Source organism: Xenopus laevis, chromosome 6L, assembly GCF_017654675.1.
Source record: "Xenopus laevis strain J_2021 chromosome 6L, Xenopus_laevis_v10.1, whole genome shotgun sequence".
Taxonomy (NCBI): domain Eukaryota; kingdom Metazoa; phylum Chordata; class Amphibia; order Anura; family Pipidae; genus Xenopus; species Xenopus laevis.
Genome location: NC_054381.1, coordinates 8,701,153 through 8,715,654, shown reverse-complemented (window position 1 = coordinate 8,715,654; position 14,502 = coordinate 8,701,153). Strand labels below are relative to the sequence as shown.

The following is a 14,502-nucleotide window of genomic DNA, read 5'->3' as shown; positions in this document are numbered from 1 at the left end:
CTATTTTATTAGAGCCAGAACCAGTGTTTGCCAATCAGGATAAAGTACAGAAAGAAGTTCAGGCCACCCTAACAGAAACCGCCACCCTGAGCTGTGAGGTGTCCCAGTCCAAGACCGAGGTGAAATGGTTCAAGGACGGGAAACAAATCACTGCCAGCAAGAAAATTAAAGTGGTGTCTGAGGGCAAGTCCCGTCGGCTGGTGGTGGAGCAGTTGGAGAAGAAAGATGCTGGAGAATACAGCTGTGAGGCTGCCGGGCAGAAGATCAATTTCAAGATCAATGTCAAAGGTGACCTGGATTATAACTAATTTATTTGTTATAGTTGCAAATGAAAACTCATATACAGTATTTGTCTTTTCTCACTTTTTTTCAATAAGCAGCACACATACTCGCTACAGATGAAGCAGGCGTTACATAAGATGAGCATGGACATTTCAGCCTATTTTAGAAAGATATTATTTTTTTCCTCTTTTTTGAGATGTTAAACTATGTTTTATATGGAATCAGCAGCAGCCACCCATCTGCTGCGAAAAACGTATTCCAAGGGGTTTATTTATTAAAGTCCGAATGCCAAAAACTAGAAAAATGTGAGTTTTTTTCAATATAAAATCCAAATTTTAAAGCAGTGGTTCACCTTTAAGTTAACTTTTAGTATGTTATAGACTGGCTAATTCTAAGCATCTATTCAATTGCCCTTCATTTTCTATTTCTTATAATTTTTTAATTATTTGCCTTTTTCTTCTGATTCTTTCAAGCTTTCAAATGGGGGTCACTGACCCCATCTAAAAACAAATGCTCTGCAAAGCTACAAATGTATTGTTATTGCTATTTTTTTTATTTATAATCTTTATTCCAGTCTCTTATTCAAATTCAATTTGGACCCTAGCAACCATATTGCTCAAACTGCAAACTGGAGAGCTGCTGAATAAAATGCTAAATAACTCAAAAACCACAAATAATAAAAAATGAAAACCAATCACAAATTGTCTCAGAATATCCCTCTCTACATCATACATACAGTTAACTGAAAGGTGAACAACCTTTTTAAGGTGGGGGAAAAAAACTCAAATTTTTCGGGATTTATTATACCTCGAGGATGGAAAAAGTCAGAATCCAAAAAGCCAGCATCTCAGACCTGCCGATATTGTAAATAAGTCAAGGGGAGAAGTCCTGAAGATATCCTGATCTGCACTGGGTTAATAATAATAATCCGAAGATTTCGTGGATTTCAGGCAAAACAGTTTTTTCCAACACAAAAAGTTTTCAGAAAAATGTATTAATAAATAAGGGGGAGAAACCTGTGCGGATTTGGTCTCAGTAGTTTTCAGAAAATACTCAGATAATTTCAGATTTTGATAAATAACTGGAGCAATTGTTTATACCATGTGAAAATTATTAGGTTGAGGTACAATGGGTCAGATAGATACTGCCTTAACCAAATATTCCTCCAGTGTCTTGTATTTTTCTGTGTTTGTCTCTACATATTAAAGTTACATTTAGATTTAGTAATCAGCAAATCGATCTCTATTTTATTAGAGCCAGAACCAGTGTTCTCCAACCAGGATAAAGTACAGAAGGAATTTCAGGCCACCCTAACAGAGAGCGCCACCCTGAGCTGTGACGTGTCCCAGGCTAAGACTGAGGTGAAATGGTACAAGGATGGGAAACAAATCATCACCAGCAAGAAAATTAAAGTGGTGTCTGAGGGAATGTCTCGTCGGCTGGTGGTGGAGCAAATTGAGAAGAAAGATGCTGGAGAATACAGCTGTGAGGCTGCTGGGCAGAAGATCAGCTTCAAGATCACCGTCAAAGGTGAGTTCCTTTACTTTTTATAATGGTAAACATCTACATTTATTTCTTATTTGGAGACTATTCCACACAATGGTTCAGCTTACTCCCACTGACATGGTTCAGTCCAGAACACGAGCATTGTTGGTCCTACAGCCCAAGCAAACAAGTAGCCCACAATAGAGGAAAGAAAAATAATACTAGTATTTAGAACATCTAAGTTCAGGAAGGCCATGGCTGACAAATGAACATCTTTTTTTGCTGATGAAATAGGTGGAGCTAACGGACTCATTTCTGTTATACTTTGTATGGGAAGGAGCACAACCCAGAGTGAAATTTAACGTCCAGGTCAACTCCATAAACAAGTACAGTTTAGTTGATCATATTCTTTTCCGAGTCAGCCAGGAAGAGTGTTATGTTTTGGGTAGCTGAGGATGAGTAGAGTATAAAAGTGCTTTATTAGCAGAGTCATGCAGCCATTACACAACACTTTCACTTTCACTTTTAAGCTGTATGAAGTATGCATAGTATAAGTCTGGGCACAGTGACATCTACAGACCATTTGTATAAACACCACAAAAAGCTCCTAGAATTTGCCAAGCATATACATCGATAGTTTTAGCCTATCCTGTCCATGCCCCACTTATTTTTTGTCATCCTTTTGGAGAACATAAAAATTAGATATTAATACAGAGGTGCAGTCATCCCTCTGCCTACTCATCTAACCTTTCCATCTGTCTATGACTATAACTGACTTTTATTTTTGTTATTTATCCTTTTGCCCCTCCCCCCCCCAGCCTGCCTCTTAGGTCCCTATGTGAATAGTGCATTGCCTAACATACAATGTACAGTGGCACTTTAATGTGACAGTTGCCTTCCATAATCTGCTTCTATATGGAAAGGGTCAGTTATTTGTTCCGGAAACTAAAGTGTTTAGTGTGGCACCCTCCCCAGAGGAAATATGAAGGCATTAGCAGTGCATGGTATATATTACTGTCTTGTTGGCATTAGCCTTCATTTCTTCCTGTTTTTCCATGAGTGGAGAGTGGAAGAGTTTTGTGTTAGCCATAGTATAGGTCACACATGTGCAGCTGTAAAGACGTGACATTTAGGATGAACGCGCCAGTTGTAAACTGATAGTACTCGAAGGATTATCAGTCACTTCTACTTTTCTAGCGTAATTCTTTGACTTCATTGCCTTACTGGTCATCGAGCAGGACCCTTCACTGTTTGATTTAATTTATGGTACAATCAGACAAGGAATTTAAATAATGTATTGTACGCATATATTTTTATGTATTTGATGACTTTTATGTTTTGTTACAATTCTGGGGTAACTGCTCAGTTGTGTGAAAAGAAACCATGGTACATTGAAGGTCATTTATCAACACTGGCCAGTAACTCATGGCAACTAATGCATTCATTGTTCTACCTGATACTTGCTTAAAAAAAGCCAGTTACTCATTGGTTGCTATGGATTATTGCCAATGGGCAAATTTGCCCAGTGTTGATAAATGAGCCCCATTGTGTTGTTTTTTTTTGCATTTTACAATTCCAACGATACATGAGCCAGCGTTTATCAACATAGAGAAGGTACAAAGGGAGGTTCAGGCAAACCCTAAATGAGAGATCATTTCCGATTTTGATCAATAACCCCCCAAAGATTGTTAGCTGGAGCAACTGTTGGTACCAAGCGAAAATTGTTAGTTTGAGGTACAATAAGTCAGTTAGATACTACCAAATCTCTCTTTTATTAGATCCAGAGCCAGTGTTCTCCAACCAGGATAAAGTACAGAAGGAATTTCAGGCCACCCTAACACAAAGCACCACCCTGAGCTGTGACGTGTCCCAGGCTAAGACCGAGGTGAAATGGTACAAGGATGGGAAACAAATCATCACCAGCAAGAAATTTAAGGTGGTGTCTGAGGGAATGTCTCGTCGGCTGGTGGTGGAGCAAATGGAGAAGAAAGATGCTGGAGAATACAGCTGTGAGGCTGCTGGGGAGAAGATCAGCTTCAAGATAACCGTCAAAGGTGAGTTCCTTTACTTTTTATAATGATAAACTTCTACATTTATTTTATTGGAGGTCATTTATCAACGCTGGCCAGCAACTTGTGGCAACTAATGCATTCATTGTTCTACCTGAAACTAGCTAAAAAACAACCAGTTATTGATTGGTTGCTATGGATTACTGCTCAAGGGCAAATTTGCCCAGTGTTGATAAATGAGCCCCATTGTATCTTTTATTTTTGCACTTTACAATTCCAATGATACCCCCGATTTTTTCTGTTAGAGCCTGAGCCAGCTTTTATCAACACAGAGAAGGTTCAAAGGGAGGTTCAGGCAACCCTAAATGAGAGCACCACTCTGAGCTGTGAGGTGTCCCAAACTAAGACTGAGGTGAAGTGGTACAAAGATGGTAAACTCATCACCTCCAGCAAGAGAGTCAGGGTGGAGTCTCAGGGCAAATCTCGTCTCCTGGTGGTGGAGAAAGTGGAGAAACAAGATGCTGGAGAATACAGCTGTGAGGCTGCCGGGCAGAAGATCAATTTCAAGATAAATACTAAAGGTGAGGGTCATTTCTGTGTTACTGGAGTTCCAAGAAAAAATCTAATCTGAACCATTTTTGTTAATTGTTTTGGTTTTTTGCATTAGTACATATCACAGGATTTGAATTTGACACCTCTTCTGTCTGGAGCCTAATTTAATTTGGTGATGGAGCTTCATATTTAAAAAAAAATTGAATTCTATGAAATGATAACATCTATGTTAATTAATAATGTTGCTTATAAAGGATTCAGTTTAAAAACCAAGGGGAGGTGGATTTATCAATGTTCAATTTCGAATCAAAATGTTATGTGCAAAAACTTGATTTGAATTATGCTTAGAAACATTTTTATGTACAATAAGCACAAAAAAATTGTGCAGCTCGAATGTAAAACTTCCCCCTCTAAAAACTGCCGGGTTCACGTAGAAGTCAATGGGAGCTGTCTTTGACAATTTTAATGTGTTTTTTTCAAAATAGAGATAAATAGACAATTCAAGCAGTTGGATTTATTTCAATAAACTTTCCTATCTAAATTTTAGTACAGGTGTTACTCAGAGGTTTTTATGATTCCCACCAAGAAAGGGAATGTGTGTGTTGTAGTAACAAAGCAAAGGAGCAGAAGGGAGTAGAACTTTAGCAAGTGTAGGATATGCCATGAAGAAGAAATGAGATGGATTCAGGGTAGAAGATAAGGGAGGAAAAAGAGATGACAAAGAGAAAAAAACGTAAATTTGTTTTAACAAATTCTTTGGGATGAAGTATGCAGAAGGGAAGGGAAAAAAATGTATTCATTTGGAATCGGGACTGATTTTAGGTAGAGTATTTGCCCATTGGCCATCAGTACAAGAAGGACCATTTGAGAGAAAACTTACTTAAGAGGACATATTCACTTGTGTAATGCTGCATTTATTATTCAGGGATATTCAGGGATACATGTCCTTTCAGCTGTTGTTGAAATGCAAATGACATCATCCCACCAACAGCTGAAGGCTGGGAGATGTGGTTTTGAGTTGTAGGTCATGCAGTAAAAGTCTTGCTAAAACAGAAGCTATTCACATGTCTCATGCTTCACACATAAGCCCAAAACTAAGACTATTCCTGTTATTGTTCACTAACAGTTGGACAGACACAGGTTGGACATTCCTGAATGATATAATCTTTTACTTATATGGTGCCACACTCTCCTTTTATTCCCATTCCTCTAAATTCAGACCTGAGTGGCAAGGAGCAGAGGGAATAGGAAAGGTTATGAAGCAAAAGAACATGGTGCAGGTTGAAATCCAGAAAGAACATGGAATGGTAGTGATAAAATGGATGGAAGGCCTAAATGAAATGAAAATCCAAACTGATTAATAGAGTGCAACATAAATATTAAATATGGATAATGGTAATTAGAATGGAAGTACAGAGCATAAAGTAAGGGGCAGAATTGTCAGAAAGGGAAGGGTAATGTAAAATTTTATAAGAGCAGCCAAGGGATTGGATATTGAAAGGTAGGGAAAAGGAGTCTATAACATCAAAAACAGAGAAGGACAGTTATGCCATTTTTGGTTACACTTTCCAGTATATTTTCCTGTAGCTGCAGTAGCCTCATGTAATGATGATGTGACTGCAGGTCCTATAGGTAGTCATGCTGATTGATCTTCTATCTGGGTACAAACATGAAGGTAAAAACTATACAGTATTATTCTGTTCCAATTTTCTAGCAAAAACATGGAAAACTCAATATTTCTTTCAGAGCCTGAGCCGGCCTTCACCAATACAGAGAAAGTACAGAAAGAGGTTCAGGTTACCCTAAATGACAGTGCCACCCTGAGCTGTGAGGTGTTCCAGGCCAAGACTGAGGTGAAGTGGTACAAGGAAGGGAAACTGATCACCTCCAGCAAGAGAGTAAAGGTGGAGTATGAAGGCAAATCTCGTCGCCTGGTGTTGGAGAAAGTAGAGAAACATGATGCTGGAGAATACAGCTGTGAGGCTGCTGGACAGAAAATCAATTTCAAAATCAATACCAAAGGTGAGGTCCATTGCTGATATGCAAAAGGGAAGGCTAATAAAGGCCCCCGGAATCTTAGCCTCCCCAAAAGAGAGATAAGACCTGTTCCACAGTGACAGAATGCTTTGTTATAAAGATAGCTAGAATCTCAAAGCAGGTCACCACTGTTGCTTTCTATTTCCCTGTTCCAGTATAAATGCTATTCGACTTTACTTAACAATAAATGTTATTTTTAGCCAGAAATAGAAACTGCATTAAAAAAAACTTTATCGTATGATATTGTCCAACTTTACATTGTCGTTGCCTTACTTTTCAGAACCTGAGCCAGTGTTCATCAACCAGGAGAAGGTACAGAAGGAGGTTCAGGCCACCCTGACAGAGAGCACCAGCCTGAGCTGTGAGGTGTCCCAGGCCAAGACTGAGGTGAAGTGGTACAAGGATGGGAAAGTCATCACCTCCAGCAAGAGGGTCAGGGTGGAGTCTGAGGGCAAATCTCGTCGCTTAGTGGTGGAGAAGGTAGAGAAACAAGATGCTGGAGAATACAGCTGTGAAGCTGCCGGGCAGAAGATCAATTTTAAGATCAATACTGTTGGTAAGGAAAGCTTGTATTGGGCTGAATTATTAAACTTTAAATATAATTAGGGGAAGGTCGTCTCCCATAGATTCCATTATAATCAAATAATCGTCTATTGCTATTAATCTTTCTTATTTTTCCTTTTTCTCTGTAATAATAAAACAGTAACTTGTACTTGATCTCAACTGATCCTTATATGGAAGCAAAACCAGCCTATTGGATTTATTTAATGTTTAAATGATTTTCTAGTAGACTTGAGGTATGAAGGTCCAAATTACGGAAAAATTCTATACCTGGAAAACCTCTGGTCCTGAGCATTCTAGATAACAGCTCCCATACCTGTATAATATTTTTTAAACTGTGACCCCAAGACGACTTACAGTGAAACCTGAATGTGGGGGGAGAAGATTCTTGGTTGTTAACCAAGATAATATAAAATGTATTCATTTGGAAACGGGAGTGATTTTAGGTAGAGCATTTGCCCATTGGCCATCAGTACAAGAAGGACCATTTGAGAGAAAACTTACTTAAGAGGACATATTCACTTGTGTAATGCTGCATTTATTATTCAGGGATATTCAGGGATACATGTCCTTTCAGCTGTTGTTGAAATGCAAATTACATCATCCCACCAACAGCTGAAGGCTGGGAGATGTGGTTTTGAGTTGTAGGTCATGTAGTAAAAGTCTTGCTAAAACAGAAGCTATTCACATGTCTCATGCTTCACACATAAGCCCAAAACTAAGACTATTCCTGTTATTGTTCACTAACAGTTGGACAGACACAGGTTGGACATTCCTGAATTATATAATCTTTTACTCTCCTTTTATTCCCACTCCTCTAAATTCAGTCCTGAGTGGCAAGGAGCAGAGGGAATAGGAAAGGTTATGAAGCAAAAGAACATGGTGCAGGTTGAAATCCAGAAAGAACCTGGAATAGTAGTGATAAAATGGATGGAAGGCCTAAATGAAATGGAAAACCCAACTAATTAACAGAGTGCAACATAAATATTAAATATGGATAATGGTAATTAGAATGGAGGCACAGAGCATAGAGTAAGGGGCAGAATTAACAGAAGGGGAAGGATAATGTAGAATTTTAGAAGAGCAGCCAAGGGATTGTATATAAAAAGGTAGGAAAAGGGAGTCTATAACATCTTCAAAAACAGAGAAGGTTTTTTGGTTACATACCACCACTTTCAAATTTTCCTGTAGCTGCAGTAGCCTCATGTTATGATGATGTGACTGCAGGGCCTATAGGTAGTCATGCTGATTGATCTTCTATCTGGGTACAAACATGAAGGTAAAAACTGTACATTATTATTCTGTTCCAATTTTCTAGCGTTTTGTGGAAAAATAAATCATGAAATATATGCAATAATATAAATCAAAGCAAAAACATGGAAACCTCAATATTTCTTTCAGAGCCTGAGCCGACCTTCACCAATACAGAGAAAGTACAGAAAGAGGTTCAGGTCACCCTAAATGACAGTGCCACCCTAAGTTGTGAGGTGTCCCAGGCCAAGACTGAGGTGAAGTGGTACAAGGAAGGGAAACTGATCACCTCCAGCAAGAGAGTCAGGGTGGAGTCTGAAGGAAAATCTCGTCGCCTGGTGGTGGAGAAAGTAGAGAAACAAGATGCTGGAGAATACAGCTGCGAGGCTGCTGGACAGAAAATCAATTTCAAAATCAATACCAAAGGTGAGGCCCATTGCTGATATCAAAAGGGAAGGCTAATTAAGGCCCTCCGAATCTTAGCCAACCCAAAAGAGAGATAGGTCCACAGTGACAATGCTTACTTATAAAGATAGCTAGAATATCAACACAGGTCACGACTGTTGCTTTCTATTTTCCTGTTCCAGCATAAAACTATTCTACTTTACTTAACAATAAGGGGCCGATTCACTAACTTCGAGTGAAGGATTCGAAGTTAAAAAACTTCGAATTTCGAAGTTTTTTTTGGGCTACTTCGACCATCGAATGGGCTACTTCGATCTTCGACTACGACTATCGAAGGATTCGAAGTAAAAATCGTTCGACTATTCGACCATTCGATAGTCGAAGTACTGTCTCTTTAAAAAAAACTTCGACCCCCTAGTTCGCCATCTAAAAGCTACCGAAGTCAATGTTAGCCTATGGGGAAGGTCCTCATAGGCTTGGCTAACTTTTTTTGATCGAAGGATATTCCTTCGATCTTTGGATTTAAATCCTTCGAATCGTTCGATCGAAGGAATTATCCTTCGATCAAACTATCTGCGCTAAATCCTTCGACTTCGATATTCAAAGTCGAAGGATTTTAGTTCCTAGTCGAATATCGAGGGTTAATTAACCCTCGATATTCGACTCTTAGTGAATCGGGCCCTAAATGTTATTTTTAGATAGAAATAGAAACTGTATTGAAAAAAATGTTATCGTATGATATTGTCCAACTTTACATTGTCGTTGCCTTACTTTTCAGAACCTGAGCCAGTGTTCATCAACCAGGAGAAGGTACAGAAGGAGGTTCAGGCCACCCTGACAGAGAGCACCAGCCTGAGCTGTGAGGTGTCCCAGGCCAAGACTGAGGTGAAGTGGTACAAGGATGGGAAACTCATCACCTCCAGCAAGAGGGTCAGGGTGGAGTCTGAGGGCAAATCTCGTCGCTTAGTGGTGGAGAAGGTAGAGAAACAAGATGCTGGAGAATACAGCTGTGAAGCTGCCGGGCAGAAGATCAATTTCAAGATCAATACTGTTGGTAAGAAGAGCTTGTATTGGGCTGAATTATTTACCTTTAAATATAATTAAGGGAAGGTCATCTCCCATAGATTCCATTATAATCAAATAATCTTATTTTTCCTATTAATCTTTCTTATTTTTCCTTTCTCTCTGTAATAATAAAACAGTACCTTGTACTTGATCTCAATTTATCTGATCCTTATGTGGAAGCAAAACCAGCCTATTGGATTTATTTAATGTTTAAATTATTTTCTAGTAGACTTGAGGTATGAAGGTTCAAATTATGGAAAAATCCTATATCTGGAAAACCTCAGGTCCCGAGCATTCTAGTTAACAGATCCCATACCTGTATAATATTTTTTAGACCCCAAGAGGACTTACAGTGAAACCTGAATGTGGAGGGACAAGATTCTTGGTTATTAACCAAGATAATATAAATTGTTCTGGTTCTGTTCTACCTGTTATTTTATTTTATTTTATTTATTTATTTATTTATTTATTTATTTATTTATTTATTTATTTATTTACATTGCTTTGATGCGTCATGGCTTCCATATTGTCTCCTAGACTCTTCAGCACAATTAAAAATGATTGAATAATTACTTAATATTTTATGATTAATATTTGTAATTCATTCATTCATTTTGCAAATTTTAACCAATGCTAAAAACACAAAGCAACTTATTTCTATGACTGTAAAACACCTTACATTTCCCCTCAGAACCACAGGCCAAATTCTTGAAGAAGCCATCAAAGCAAGAGCCCATCCTTGTCCAAGAGGATGAAGACATTATACTGAAGACCTCTGTCCAACCAGAAAATACTGAGGTTAGATGGTTTAAGGATGGAAAGGAGCTGATGGCAACAAAGAAGTACCAAATATCTGCTGAAGGAGCCACAAGAACCCTAGTAGTAAAGGTGGCAGAGAGCAAAGACAGCGCAAACTATTCCTGCACAACAAACAATGACAAACAAGAATTCAAAGTGCAGGTTAAAGGTAAGATGCACATCATTTTAACTGTGCTCCATTCCAGGGCAATAACACCAAACTACCAAACTAAGAGGCTGCAACTTGCATACAGGTGAAAAGTGAACTGAACGCTTTCTTCTGGGGAAGAACTTTTTATATCAGATTTATTGCTATTAAAGGGGAACTATCGGGAAGTTGAAAGTTAAATATGGAGATAAGGATCTTCTAAATTTAATCAATCAAGAATTGTATACCGTTTCTGAAAAAATCAATCAGTTGAGGCTGAAGATGCAACGGAGTGATTGATAAATGCACAAAACCTCCTCCTACAACCATGGTACTGAGGCCCTAAATGCATTCAATAGAATTCCAGTGTGTACCATCAATAATGCACTGGGGAGACATTTTTAAATGCAAGATACTTTTTCTAAGAAAAAAACGCAAATGGAATTGGATTTTCTTAAGTTCAGCAAAAACTAATCTCTAATAATTTTTCCCCTTGGATTTTAAATATTAGATTGGGATTCCAAAGGAACGCTAGTGAAACTTAATTGGGGGAGGGGGAGCACAGGTTTCTTGGTTATCAACCAAGAGAATTTTTAGATAAATAATAGAACATCTTTTTAAATAAAAAAAGATATTGTTTTGGGACTAAATTGTTCTACTGTATCTTTTATTTGACTGTTTTAATATTTAAATCACCTACATAATTTATTAATGGATGATAGACTAAAGTGTTTGTAAAAACCTACGCTAACCAGTACATCCATTTCTTGATTCATTTTGGGAGAAAAGAGTAGAGGAGAGGTGGTAGAGATGAAAAAGTAGAACGGGATACAAACATATCCCAATCATATTGACCAGTCAGTCAATATATTCAAAGCATTAAGAGCATTTAAGCATTTAAGAGTTCAGTACCGCTAAAATAATGGGATCGTTTCATTTATTATGGGGCAGTCTGAGGGGTAAACTTATTAGAAAATAAACACTAACAAATAATAGTTCAATGAATGTGAACTTCCAACTTCTATAAAACTGAAAAAATCTTGAAAATTAGAATTTAAAAAACGGACAACTTAAATTTTGGGAGCTTCTGTAGAAGTCAATGGGCAGTGTATTTTGAACATTCAAGATGGATTTTTTTAAAAAAAGTCTAATTTGTTGAAATCAGTGGAATAATGTTATTTTTGTAGCAATAGAGTTTCATTAATTAACCAGAGCAAGGTTTTTCATAAATATACTAGCAGAAAAAGATTTTAACAGGTTTTATAGCTTTTTTTTAACGTTCAAATTTTGAAGTATTTCGAGGATTGATAAATTGACCTCTAAGGGGCAGATTTATCACAGGTCGTATTTCTAATTTATGTGAATTTCTTTTTACTTTAATAAATTTGAATATACTCACAACCCGAATGGGAGGCTATTTAAGAAAAAACCTGAAAATCTAAAACGTGAACGAATATTACGAACCCGAAAACTAGAAATCGAGTTTTTTCTCCGAAAAATAAACTTGAATGTCCGGAAGGCTATTAACATTTTCAAATGGGTCACAGAACCTCTGCCATTGACTTCTACATCAGCAGGTTTTAGGTCCGAGTTGTTCTCACGGTCAAGGTATGATAAATCTCTAATTCAAATTTGATTTTAATAATATGCCGCTAAGAGTTGTTAGCTCTTTCAGTACTCACCTTTGCAGGTAAGTTCAGAGCTTTAGCTTGTAAATTCTAAAATACAGTTTATAGGATTGGACTTATGGCTCAATAAAATTGGTAGAGAGTTCCCCTGTCTGGTCTCTAATCTGTATCTCCTGCATTCCATGCTACGTTAAGGGAAAACATTTTGCAGTATCTTGATGCCCACAGGTAGTGATGGGCGAATTTGTTCTAAAAAATTTGCGAAACACATTGAACTCAATTGGCGTCAAAATTATTTTGGCTCGAGCGACAATTTTTATACGTGCAACTATTTTGTCAAATGCATTAAAGTCAATGGGTGTCTGAATAATGTTGATGCGTGAAAATTTCTTTTGTCGATCATTCATTTTCGCCTCAGTTTAGCAAAACTATTCACCGGCGGTGAAGCGCGGAAATTCACTGCAAATTCACTTCAAATTTGTGTCTGCCGAATTTATTTGCCCATCACTACCCACGGGTATAGCGTGTGTGCATTTTTAATCTGCCGGTAGGAGTTGCTATTTCCGTTCCACTATTACTTCAAATTCTCTGCTTCTCAGAAATCCCCCAGAAGTTTCAGAAGAAATTAGAAGCTGTCACTGGGGAAATAGGAAGCAACATCACTTTGACCTGCGAGCTAAGCCAGGCCAAAGGAGATGTGATTTGGCACAAAAACGGACAGGAGATTAAATCCGGCAAACATTTTGAGATCAGAAGCGATGGGGCCAAACGCATTTTGACCATCTCAGGGCTCAAGGCAGATGATGAAGGAGAGTACTCATGCGAATCAAGAAATGACAAGACCATCACCCAACTGACGACCAAAGGTGCCTGTTTGGTATAAATTTGATATAAATGTATATGTCTGGTTTATTAGATCAGGAGAACCTTATACTGCTGTTTACATTATTCCATATATCTGGCCATCTTCACAGACCTCCAGTGTGGCACTACTTCCCAAGGCGTACTCCATTATTCTAAATAACAACCTATTGGTTTGCTTAAACTATATATAGAAAACTATATACCAATATATCCTTATAAATATGTGTAATCCTAAAGGAATAGTGTCTTTAAGAAACAATCATAAGCCGCTATACACTAGTAAAAAAAGTCATAAAATCAACTTGTGTTGAAGTGAAGCGAAATGAAAGGAAGTGAAATTAAATGCCTATTTTAAGACTTCCTTCCCAGTGCTACTTATTTAATGAACATCAGCTTGGCTAAATCCAAAAGTATGAATGATTTATTTGGTTACTTATTCTGCTTCTTTTCCTAAAGCACCTAGAGTAGTGAAATTCACTGGAGAACTCAGCAATGCAGTAGTGGAAGAGGGGGGTGAAGCCACCTTGAAATGTACCATCTCCTTGGAAGATGCAGAGGTGACTTGGCATAGAAATGGGGTCAAGATTGAAAGCAACAAAAAATACACCATCAATAAAAAAGGCACAAACCACAGTCTACTGATCAAGCAGCTGGTCCTGCAAGATGCAGGAGAGATTATGGCAGAGTCAGAAGGGATACAGACTAAGGCATCTCTCAAGGTCCGAGGTAAGACAGCTTTGAAAGGACAAGTTGGAGGGGCAACCAGGTTTATTATACAATAAACAGGTATTAAATTATGTTATAATATAAGATGTAGTCTTGCTTTTTTGCATAAACTGGGAGAAGGGCTGGTCTTAGGATAGGGAAGATCCGGCAGTAGGACCTGTTCTTGTTGTGGTTTCCCATGTGGGAAGAGAAATATTATGTAAAAAGCATAAACTTTTCCAATCCCCCAGTAGAAGTTCAGCCATTCTTTATTATAATTGGTGGCAAAGCTTTTTGATTTTTTGTGTTTTACAATTTTTGAATTCAGAAAAACCAGTGACTTTCAAGAAAAAGCTGGAATCTATCACTATCGAGGAAAGACAGATGGCCCGGTTTGAAGTTGAACTCTCTAAGGCTACCAAGGAAGTGAAATGGATGAAAAACAGCATTGTCCTGCAGCCCTCTGAGAACATAGAGATCCAGTCTGAAGGAACCAAGCAGATCCTCATCCTTAAGAATGTAGAGTACACCGACCGAGGCCTGTACTGCTGTGAGACTCTGGATGACAAGACACAGGCCAAGCTCAATGTGGAAAGTAAGATCTTGTTCCTTTTCTAGTTCAACGTCACAGTTTAGATATTCAAGCTTGTCATCCCAGGTAAATGGTTATCACATTTATACACATTTTCCCCAGAGTCTAATATCCAGTAAT

The 14,502-nt window shown here is 38.0% G+C and overlaps 1 protein-coding gene across 1 annotated transcript in view; it reads left to right on the top strand.

Moving 5' to 3' along the window:
- LOC108718692 (obscurin) overlaps positions 1 to 14,502 on the top strand; it is a 235,192-nt gene that overhangs the window by 41,293 nt on the left and 179,397 nt on the right. The window contains exons 16-27 of the mRNA XM_041565749.1: positions 13 to 288; positions 1,537 to 1,812; positions 3,546 to 3,821; positions 4,082 to 4,357; positions 6,075 to 6,350; positions 6,646 to 6,921; positions 8,328 to 8,603; positions 9,361 to 9,636; positions 10,339 to 10,614; positions 12,821 to 13,087; positions 13,542 to 13,811; positions 14,119 to 14,385. Coding sequence (XP_041421683.1) covers positions 13 to 288; positions 1,537 to 1,812; positions 3,546 to 3,821; positions 4,082 to 4,357; positions 6,075 to 6,350; positions 6,646 to 6,921; positions 8,328 to 8,603; positions 9,361 to 9,636; positions 10,339 to 10,614; positions 12,821 to 13,087; positions 13,542 to 13,811; positions 14,119 to 14,385 — 3,288 coding nt within the window. The remainder of the gene's footprint in view (positions 1 to 12; positions 289 to 1,536; positions 1,813 to 3,545; positions 3,822 to 4,081; positions 4,358 to 6,074; positions 6,351 to 6,645; positions 6,922 to 8,327; positions 8,604 to 9,360; positions 9,637 to 10,338; positions 10,615 to 12,820; positions 13,088 to 13,541; positions 13,812 to 14,118; positions 14,386 to 14,502) is intronic.